The following is an 11,404-nucleotide window of genomic DNA, read 5'->3' on the forward strand; positions in this document are numbered from 1 at the left end:
GCAGTGAACAGATTAACAGATCCTTTATATATAAAGAGTAATAAAAAACACAAAACAAAATATCCGTCCACTAATCAACAACAACAACAACAAGAACGAAACGGTAACTGACAGTAAAAATATAAAGTGCAGTGAACAGATTAGCAGATCCTTTTTAAATATAAATAGAGTAATAAAAAAACACAAAACATCCGTCCACTAATCAACAACAACAACAACAACAACAACAACAACAAGAAGAACGAAACGGTAACTGACAGTAAAAATCCGAACTGTCTGTGAACGCAACTCGGCCGCTTTTCACCCAAGATGCACCTGTTCAACTGAACTGTCTGAGAAAAGCCATTTTGTTGTGCTAGCTAGCTACATGGGCAAAGAAAGCCAGCAATAATAATAATAATAATAATAATATGGCTCTGTTATATCAACGCTAACTATGTCGCGGTCACGTTTCGGTTCACTGTCTCCAGATACAATCACTGAAGCCTGTGAGTAGGTCGGTGAAGAATGGAGTAGCCCGCAGAGCTGAAGCGGTAAAGTGTTGTGCAGAAGACGAGAACTGGAAAGCTAAAGTGAGCTGCAGTTTCAGATATCATACTGTTAGCTGACCTAGCCGTCTGTTCACTTCGCCGACGGTAGTTATGCTTTCTGATTAACAGCCGACGTCAGTCACTGTTTGTTTGTAAATGCGTTTAAAACACATCGCGACCGCCCGCGCTGTCGACCAAAGACAACCGCTTCGACCGAGAGGCTGTGTTGCCGATCAGTGAAGAAAACAGGCGACTGCACAATCCCACACTAAACTTAGCAAAACACTTGAACCATACAGCGTTAAGCCAAAGCGCTAATCTGATAATGGCAGAGGACACCCGACAGGACAAGAGAGCCAGCTTCTCTGCTCTATCGGAGCACAACACCAACGGGATGGCCAGGACCTCCGCTGTGGCCTCGAGCAAAAGTGGCGCTTCAAAGAAACTAGTGATCAAAAATTTCAAAGGTACTGTCACTGATCGTCGTCGCCTGCGTTATCTAACAGCGTTAAGTCACATCGATTCACCTCAATACGACTGGGGGATACACTTTGACATCATGCTGCTGTTTTGTTTTGTTTTTAAAACGCACAAACACAAAGTTGTGTGTCTCTGGGTTGTGTACATGCTTTGGCAGCCGATGTAGAAAACAATCTGGTGACCTGTGTTGCTTCACATGAGGCTTGTTTTTGTAACCACACACGCTTGCATCACAAGTGGTTTAGTACCAATTTTGTTTGATGCATTGATTTTAATCAGAATTAGAAATACTTTATTGATCCCCAGCGGGGGAAATGTGTTCATTTATTGTGTTAAAATATGGGCATTGATGATTTGAAAGGCCTCACAACTTGTGGATGTCCCGACAGAGGATTGCACATATTGGGGGTCACCTACTTCAGATATAATATAGGTATATTTAATAAAGGTTTTGCACAGAAATGTAATAACTGTACATTTTTTGGCTGTTATGTTATATGAGCTCACTTACAGTTTTGGGATGGACTTTTATTATTGTTGTATATTAAAAATGAATAGATTAAACATTGGTGTCAGAGCTAGAATCCTCAGTTATAAGTTAACATACAGTTTATATATAGTAAGTTTAACAGATATGTGTTGACATTTATATCCATTATACAATCCTCTTAGACAACTATATATCATATATCCTATATCATGATATAGGATTTCAGATCTTCAAATAAGAATAAAACATTTCATTTGCTTTAAAAAAGTTTAAAGATCAGAAAAAGAAATGTCTTATTTACTAGTTAAAGAAACCAGAAATTGAATATTTGAGATTCAAAGTCAAGTTCTGTTAGCAACATTTGTTTCTGCACCTTATGCCATGAAAAATGTGTATTTACTTTCTTACGTGTGGGTCCAAAGTGTGTGTTGTAGGAGGAGCTCCTTAGTTCATTGACGGTTATCCCAGTAATGACCATTAAACCTATATTACTTTGTATAAATGACTTGCAGAAACTTCTCACATTAGACAGAAGTCTTTGAAAGACGCCGCTGGTTTCCAAATGTGCATCTTGTTTGTGTTAAACATGTGAAATGTGTATGACATTTAAATTGACATCGTTTGCTTTTTTTTTGTAACAGACAGGCCAAAACTAGCAGAGAACTATACTGAGGACACGTGGCTGAAGCTGCGTGATGCGGTCGGCGCCATCCAGAACAGCACCTCAATCAAGTACAATCTGGAAGAGCTCTACCAGGTGTGCTGTCCGTCTGTTTAAACACCTGCAGTCTGATTTCTTTTTTTAAACCCCAAAAAGTTCATTGTAATTACGAAAAACACCTGCGTGGTCCTTTAAGCCAAGACGTCATGTTACAAGTGTTCTCTCTGCTTTTTGTGTTTAGGCAGATTTGTAAATCGATCTCTTGTGCTCTTGTTTCTCCTCCTCTTCTCTGGCCCTCTCTCTTTCTTGAAGGCGGTAGAGAACCTGTGTTCGTATAAAGTCTCCCCGACGCTGTACAAGCAGCTCCGGCAGGTCTGTGAAGATCATGTGCAGGCTCAGATCCAGCAGTTTAGAGAATATCCTTTTTTGTGCACAACCACATCATGCAAGTTACGGGTCAGAATTGTCGAAACATTTACCGAGCTTGGGACAAATAGGATATACGTTTAGGTTTTCTTGCACTTTAAATCATAATTCATGATGAGAGAGAGACGTCCCTAACAGTAAGCGTCTTAACTCATAAGATCTCTTTCTTTACTAGTACTAAACCAGTGATTTACTGTAAACTAAACTGCATTATTTGGCTGTTAAATACAACTATGCTGGTATGTTCATTGGCAGCTTTAAAGTCAACTTTTGGAAGTCTGGCCTCTGCTGGCACAGTTCAGGTGTTGTTGCAGTCTTTTCTCACAAGAGGTCAACATATAACATGTGTGGCAAACCTGTTATTTCCAAATCCTACATAATGGGGCTTTGATGAGCAGTGGCTGTGACTGGCAGATGGTGTAAAGATGTTTGACATATTGTATGATAAAGCAGTGGTTTAATAAATAAAACATGAAGTCACTGATTAGCCAGATTGTCTCCAAATAGGCAATCCAATTATATGACATTTTAATTTATTTAATCATATTTAATTTCCTCCAGTGGTTGATTTATAGCTGTTTTTAGACTTTGTTTTTCAATATAGATTTAGTTTTCTTTTTTCTTCTCTAATGGGAACCTCTGCATGTTAAGGATAAATAAGAACAGCTTGAACACTACATCTTTTTAAGCCAGCAAGTGAAACCAGTGTTTATACATGCTGCCTGGCCACAGGACACTGTTCTGTATGGTCATTCAAAGTGTTGGTTTAATGACATGAGTGAATGGAAGATTTTCCCTTAACATTGAGCTCACAGAGTCTTTGGACAACCTTTCCTTCCTGAAGCGAATGAATCGCTGCTGGCAGGACCACTGCAGGCAAACTGTAAGTTTGATGTTTGACTGATATGCACATCAAAACTTTTAGGAATAAGAAGGTGTCCTTTTAAGAATGTATGTTTGGACTGTTTTGTTTTTCTCTTTATAGATTATGATCCGAAGTATCTTTCTCTTCCTGGATCGTACCTATGTGCTTCAGAACTCCCTACTCCCCTCCATCTGGTAAAATCCCAGTTTATTCAAATGATTCTGTTTGTTACGGTGTACTTACAGTACACTGATGTTGTGTATTTGTTGCAGGGACACTGGGTTGGAACTGTTTCGTACCCACATTGTGAGTGACAGTGCAGTTCAGAAACGCACAGTAGATGGCATTTTGGAGCAGATAGAGCTTGAGCGTAACGGAGAGACGATAGACCGCAGTCTGCTCAGGAGTCTACTAGGCATGCTGTCAGACCTACAGGTACCAGATCACCCGTGTATTATATCATATTCCTATAACTAAATATATGGACTAAATGTATGTCAATGTGTTTACCTCCTGACTGTCTAACTTTCATTCAGGTTTACAAAGATTCCTTCGAGGAGAGGTTTCTGACTGAAACCAACCGGCTGTATGCAGCAGAGGGACAGCGGCTGATGCAGGAGAGAGATGTGAGTGAGACTATTGATGGATCTATGGTGTTAGTATGTCATGTGGTCGCCGTTGTTCATCAGTAACCTGATATATACATAATACCAAGGATATGAATAGGTGTGTCTGTATGTGTCCAGGTGCCGGAGTACCTGCACCATGTGGCTCGTCGGTTGGAGGAGGAGAATGATCGCATCATGAGCTACCTGGACCAGAGCACTCAGTAATGCTCTTTTATGTTTTTAGATTACAAAGACAAAAATCATATTATTTCAGAATTATCTTTAATAAAAGACAACACCTCATGTCTATACCAACCTTCATAAAGAAAATAAACATAAATAAGGATGAATTACCTTTTTTTTTTTACGTACAGTACATATGGACAGAGTACTATATTTGTATGTTTGTCTACTCTTGTGCCATTTGTGTAGTTGTCCAAGAGTAGACAAATCGCATTGTGTCAACTCGCTGTAAGTACTAAAGTATATCCAGTATATTGTATTTTTTCTCTTTATTTGAAATATTTTCACATTAAGCATCTTCTTAGAATCTCTTAATATTTTATTGTTTGTTTTTTAATCCCCCACGTAATTGAGATCTTCACAGTTAATGTTTAGAATTTAAAAATGTTGATCTAATACGTGTAAAAATCAACACCATACAAGGTGCCATGCAAGGTCATACTGTCAGACTTAATTTAACACTTTTTATTGTTGTTTTCTAGTAGTTTTAAATGCATGACCCCAGAGATTTAGTTTATTATTAACAACAAGACTTTTAGTGGAAGATTTGCTGTGCAGAAAGGTCAGGAGGTGAGATTGAAGACATTTTCTTAAAAGACGTTTACAAGATAAAAGGGTTAATTTCTTCCCTCTTATTTTCTCCTCATTATTTCACAGGAAACCACTTGTTAGCTGTGTTGAGAAACAACTTTTAGGAGAACATATGACTGCAATACTACAAAAGGGTAAGTCTGCCGTAAGGACTTTATTGAGTCTGTACATTAGCTTATGTGTGACTATACAGATTACATTTGTGAAGCTTACTGTGTAAAATGTTTGTTAAGATGTGCCAGATGATTAGTGAATCCACTCTGGTAATTCTTGTAGTTTATAGCATTCTTCATTTAGTTTGCATTACATTTTAAGGTTTAGCTGTAAATCACATGCTGTTTTAAATCTTCATCCAGTCTGTTTACTTTATCTGCTTTGTGACTTGCAGTAAAATGGTCATAATTCAAATTTACAAGGGCACAGTCTACAGCTAAGGCAAACTGTTTTATCTCGCCTCTTTGCACAGCCAAACCCATCCAGTAAAAATTAAATTTAGTCATAAACATGCAGTTTAATATTTGATATATAAAATCATATTTTTGCACCAGGTCTGAGCATCCTGCTGGATGGGAATCGTGTGACTGAGCTGACCCTCCTCTACCTGCTCTTCAGCAAGGTGAAAGGAGGACTTCCCACACTGCTGCAGTTCTGGAGGGATTACATAAAGGTATTCACATACAATACATACAATACAAAGCGTCGATGTCAAGAAAACCTGCCCACGTCCTTGTGAAATGCAAGAACACATTGTTGAAACGTTCTCTGTTCGTAGTCCTTCGGTGGAGAGATTGTATGTAGTCCAGAGAAAGACAAGGACATGGTTCAAGACCTGCTCGACTTTAAGGACAAGATGGACAATGTCGCACAGAGCTGCTTTACACGGAACGAGGGATTCATCAACGCCATGAAGGAGGCCTTTGAGACCTTTATCAACAAGAGGCCCAACAAACCTGCTGAACTTATTGGTGGGTCCATAGATTACATGCCATGACACACGCACACACACACACACTATTTGTACTGTATAATTTTACACAGCACATTTGATTGTTTTTGTATTAGTTCCAGCATGTGATAACAGCTGTGTTGGTTTTGTCTTCCCATCCAGCTAAATATGTTGATTCAAAGTTAAGAGCAGGGAACAAGGAGGCTACAGAGGAGGAGCTGGAGAGAATCCTGGACAAGATAATGATAATCTTCCGTTTTATACACGGTCAGTTACACTTCTGATTGATGCTTAATGCTGGATGACTTCAGATAGTCTTACTAACCACCATGAAGCCTGTTAAAGTCTGCTGAGGCCTTTCTGATGTCTGCTTACTCCCTCCAGGAAAAGATGTGTTTGAAGCTTTTTATAAGAAGGACTTGGCCAAGCGTCTGTTGGTTGGCAAGAGTGCTTCTGTTGATGCTGAGAAATCCATGCTCTCCAAGCTCAAACATGGTGAGTCCAGTGTCTTACATTATGAGTTTGCATGTAGTCATTAATCAGTCCTCGTCTGGCTCGCAGATATATGTGAAAAATGGCTGCTTTTAAATAGCACTTTTAACCAAACCTTACAATTTGCTTATTATTCGCACACTCACACTGATTTGGGGTTTAGTGTCTTGCCCAATGACACTACACAACATACGATATATGCTTTTGAGAATTTTAGAAAATATCAAAGAATTACTCACCAGCAAATTATAGGCCTTTAAGTGGTATACAATTGTACTGACTTGGCCTCGCCTGTACAGTATAACCACATTTTGTTCTTGATGAGATTTTGCCCAAAATTTTACCAGTGAAAAACTTCTAATATTCTTCTAACATTTGAATATTGATATTCCCTTTCACAGCACAGTATAGAGAAGGTCTTTGCATCTACCCAGTATTACGCTGTAGATGAAGCACTAAAGTCAAACCTTTATCTGACATAATGAGTCATCGGTGCATATGTGGTGGTGTGACATGTGAGAACAAGTCAGTCGCGATATGTTGTGGTTTTGACTTCCTTCCAGAATGCGGAGCAGCTTTTACCAGCAAGCTTGAGGGGATGTTCAAGGACATGGAACTGTCCAAAGACATAATGATCCAGTTCAAACAGGTACTTGCGGTCTCTGTGCACAAAGACACAAATAAAAGCATACCGATGCCATGTTCACAGCATGTCTGTGCATTCCACTGTACTGTGTCATTTAATGCATTTTTCATACGTAATTGTAAACGTATTGATATTTCTACTCAGTATATACAGAACCAGAGTGAGCCAAGCAACATAGAACTTACGGTCAACATCCTCACTATGGGCTACTGGCCTTCATACATACCCATGGAGGTCCACTTGCCCCCAGAGGTAAGTATTTATATGTTTGGGTGCTTTCTTGGAAGTCCTGTAAACAGATTATGCACATAAAGCTGACTAATGCTAAATCTGAACATTTATTTCTGTGGATTAAGTAGAAATTGAGCATGAGACTATTTGTTTAAACAATATTTATTCTGTTCTCTAAACTTGGCAGAGTCATAAACTGATCCTTAACCGACTGTGTTCGGGACAATCTTGGTACAAATTTCAGTTGTTTTTTTTTTTTGCTTTGGTAGATGGTAAAACTCCAGGAGGTGTTTAAGCTGTTCTACCTGGGGAAGCACAGTGGGAGGAAGTTGCAGTGGCAGCCCACACTGGGCCACGCTGTACTAAAGGCAGAGTTTAAAGAGGTAAGGCCATTGTACATCCCAACAGGGCATAGAGAAAGAGAGACAAATTGTCTGATCTGCGCTCACAATGACTTCTTTATCCTGTAGGGTAAGAAGGAGCTGCAGGTCTCTCTGTTCCAGACGCTGGTGCTGCTGATGTTTAATGAGGGGGAGGAATTCAGCATAGAGGAGATTCGCACTGCCACTGGCATAGGTTAAACATCTTTAAATGTGTAGTACAACTATTCTCTTGTGGTAGATGGAATGCTGTATCACGTTATCATTCTCTCTTGTCCTGCGCAGAGGAGGGAGAGCTCAAGCGGACACTGCAGTCCCTGGCCTGCGGAAAAGCACGCGTCCTCAACAAGAACCCTCGAGGGAAAGATGTGGAGGACGGAGACCGTTTCAATTTCAACAATGATTTTAAACACAAGCTGTTCCGCATCAAGATCAACCAGATCCAAATGAAGGAAACGGTAAAAATACTGGCACATTTCTTTCTTTCCCCCTCCTCAGTGCTCCTCTGTGCAACGCGATGGTTCCTAACCATTTTTAAACATGTTTTCCGTACAGGTAGAAGAGCAGGTAAGCACCACAGAGCGTGTGTTCCAAGACAGGCAGTATCAGATTGATGCAGCTGTGGTGCGTATCATGAAGATGAGGAAGACCCTCAGTCACAACCTGTTGGTCTCAGAGCTCTACAACCAGCTGAAGTTCCCTGTCAAGGTGACGTATCTTAAGCTTTTCATTCTCATCATTTAGATTTCTTCCAGCACATACGCACGCTCACAAAGCTCATCAGCGTCTGACTTTCTCTCCTCTACACAGCCGGGCGATCTAAAGAAGCGGATCGAGTCGCTCATAGACAGAGACTACATGGAACGTGACAAGGAGACTCCTAACCAGTACCACTATGTTGCCTGAAGGGGAACCACTGTAGCTGCCATGCTTTTCTCACAGCAAGCGTACAGCTGGCTCCCCAAAAACAGCATTGCAGCCCTTCAGCCACCCGACTCACCTCTGGTGCCCATCTTTCCCTCCATCCACAATCCTGGATGTAGCGTCCAGATCACACAGCGCTCCAGAGAAACGAGAGAGACTTGGCTGAACTGTTCCCACTCTGCGTTATCTTTAGTGGGATGGGGCTGGAGGAGTGGCCTAGGTTGTTGATGGTTGGTTTATGTGACTTAAATCTGCTAATGCAAAACTCAACTGAAAATAACTAGCACTTTCCTCTGGTTTTTTTTTTTCTCCTCTGGAGTGGGATTTTTTTTCCTCCATCACATCGTTCTAAAAATCACTTATTTTCTACTATAGTTGGTTTGTCTTTGAGTTTTAAGATTTCTTTTTTTTCCTTTGTTTTATTTCATTTTTTGTTCGAGGCGTTCTCCTTTCGAATGGCTGCACAAACTGCTGAGTGTTAACCGGATTGGTTGGTTGCTTGATTTGGCAGAGAAACGGCTGGTGAGGACAAGAAGAGACTTGAGAAGAATGAAGTGAGCCAGAGGGGTTGGGGCAGATGTGTTTGGGGCAGAGGGAGGGTTCAGTGTTTGTAACACAGAAGCTAATGACATGCAGGCAAGCCACTTGGGTATTTCTTTGGATACCTTATATGTTTTGACCAAAATGTCCAAATGTCCAATGTCATGTGCTGACGTTTTTGTAGATCAGATTGTATTCTATGTAAGAGTGAGAAAAGTGAACCTGAATAAATGGATATTTAATGATTCAGTGAATGATTTGTAGATAACCAGCTGTGGTAGTTGTGTTTTTTCTTACACTGCCACCCTGCCTCTGTCTTCCGACGTAGTTCTTCAATCAGCCTTTATTTGTAAAGAGGGGTTCTCTCTTGTAAGCAGCCGTGTGGTGTGCAGTTCAAAACATGGACATTACTTAGACCATAAGTCTGTCATATTACAACACTGTTGTCCCTTTCCTCTTTGTCTCACTCAGCCCCAAATGGTACAAGGAAGTGTATTGTCTGTTTTCTTTCCTTACACTTGAGTTTGAGGTATTTAAAGGCACTCTGCTATTTTCAATAAAGAATAGTCATCACTTTGATAGAAATGATTAATTCAGGATTTTAATATCTCAAGTTACTGGAAGATGGAACTGAAAATGAAAGGGTTGTTCTTCATGCTTTTACTATCACAGCAGGGAATGTACAGCTTTCTCATGATTAAGAAATTGATCTTAAATACGTCAACAAGAGCTAGTTGTATAGTTTTATTTTAAGACAAGAAAATGGCTTGTCTTTTGTTAAAAAGCTATGCAGGGGAATGTAGCAGGGTCCTGATAAGTCTTGGACAGTAGCATTAAAGCTGCCTCTGCGTTCCTTTGAGGGTTTTGCACACCCTCGTGAATTGATGAAGGTGTCAGCTGACTACCCGCAACACAAGCACATTGCACAGCAGACACGGGGTGTGTGTGTGTGTGTTAATGTGTGAATGTACTACCTTGCATACAACAAATATGCTTTGCTTCCTCTAAGACATTTCATATGCCATACAATTGATCTTCTGTGCTGTGTATTTAAATCATTTCAGGAATGTTGTGTTCGAGTGTGCATCCTTAAATTCACCCCTTCGTGGTCACTATTTCACTGGTATTTTACTGTATTTAGAAATATATTAATGTAGAAGTATATTTAATATGAGCGAGTGAAAAGTGTCAGGAAAGAGAAAGCAAAGCAACTAAAAGAGATGTATTCCTGCATTTGAAGGAATTCAAATTGAATTAACTTTGAAGTATGTCACCGGTGTGAGTTCCTCGAAAATGAAGTCATTTCAATGCAATATTATTCCTAGAACTGCACTATTTGTCTCATTGGGTGTCTCTTTACAGCCCGCCAGTATCACCTACTTTACATTACATACAGCTGTGTAAGTCTGTAATAAGTCATATGTATGAACAAACGTTTTCTAATGCAGTTACACAGTCTCTTCCTTCACTACACGAGTTATTTCCAGTGGCCTTAAGAAAGAAAGGGAGGGGGCGGTCTCACGTGACTGGGTCGCTCTAAATGCTACCAGTTCACATGACGAGAGAGAGAGAGAGAAAGAGAGAAAGAGAGAGAGAGAGAAAGAGAGAAAGAGAGATGGTTTATTCCGTCAGTGAGGCTGCCAGCGACAGCTAACCGCGTTCAGTGAATTCAACCAGCAGGACGTGCTTTGGGAAATACTAAATAACACTTTTTCTCCATCGTCGGACGGCAGAGAAACGTAAACAACAACAGGAAGAACAACAGCGACGCGTCGGGTTTATTCAGCGCTGCGTGAAGTCAAGTGCAGTGTTGCAGCGCGCCGCGTCGGACCCACCTGCGCCCGCAACAACACCGTCTGTCTCTCCTCATACAGGGGCATTTAAAAAGTGTGTCTGCGCTCCGGTGGGACCTGGCCTGAAAGATGAAACTCTCTCCCGCTCTGGCTGCGCTCATCATCGCCTGGTTTGCGGTTTTAGGTGAGTGTGTGTGTTTTTTGTTTTTTTTTTGCGGGTTTTAAAGCTCCTCGTCGCCATGACGCCGCTACCGTTTGACTGAACGACGTCACGAAATCGACCGTTGGTCAGGTGCGGTGTGTCGTTGGTAGCTAGAGGTTAGCTGAGTCACAATATGAAGCACATTTTAATATGTTTAGGTCGAAGAAAGCATAGTTTGTTTTTTGCTTGGACTCTTTGTCTGACCTTTTCATAGACCACTATGTTAATTTATTATTAGAGAAAATACGCAGCAGGTTAATTGACACTGGAAATAATCGTAATATGTGTGTACTTGTATTTTATCTAGCGTTAAGTTACATGTTACAGGTGATAGGTTCAGGTATTATTAGGTTTAG

At 40.5% G+C, this 11,404-nt stretch overlaps 2 protein-coding genes across 3 annotated transcripts in view; both read left to right on the plus strand.

Moving 5' to 3' along the window:
• Positions 1-289: 289 nt before the first annotated feature.
• On the plus strand, positions 290-9,626 carry cul4a (cullin 4A). 2 transcript variants are annotated; one of them, XM_035682547.1, is made up of 20 exons: positions 290-997; positions 2,142-2,257; positions 2,474-2,577; positions 3,401-3,470; positions 3,573-3,646; positions 3,725-3,887; positions 3,989-4,078; positions 4,199-4,281; positions 4,961-5,028; positions 5,443-5,561; positions 5,667-5,859; positions 6,003-6,107; positions 6,225-6,335; positions 6,896-6,981; positions 7,123-7,230; positions 7,479-7,592; positions 7,680-7,785; positions 7,875-8,047; positions 8,145-8,297; positions 8,400-9,626. In XM_035682547.1, the coding sequence occupies exons 1-20, from the start codon at positions 856-858 to the stop codon at positions 8,493-8,495; spliced, it is 2,274 nt and encodes a 757-aa protein (XP_035538440.1). In that variant the 5' UTR covers positions 290-855; the 3' UTR covers positions 8,496-9,626. The 2 variants fall into 2 exon arrangements, with proteins under 2 accessions (XP_035538440.1, XP_035538441.1); XM_035682548.1 differs by having other exon boundaries at positions 292-572.
• Positions 9,627-10,611: 985 nt separating this feature from the next.
• Positions 10,612-11,404, plus strand: part of lamp1a (lysosomal associated membrane protein 1a) — a 6,653-nt gene continuing 5,860 nt past the window's right edge. Inside the window, exon 1 of the mRNA XM_035651743.1 lies at positions 10,612-11,030. Coding sequence (XP_035507636.1) covers positions 10,976-11,030 — 55 coding nt within the window. The 5' untranslated portion in view covers positions 10,612-10,975. The remainder of the gene's footprint in view (positions 11,031-11,404) is intronic.

Source organism: Morone saxatilis, unplaced genomic scaffold, assembly GCF_004916995.1.
Source record: "Morone saxatilis isolate NCDOM2014 unplaced genomic scaffold, NCSU_SB_2.0 Contig11, whole genome shotgun sequence".
Classification (NCBI taxonomy): Eukaryota; Metazoa; Chordata; class Actinopteri; family Moronidae; genus Morone; species Morone saxatilis.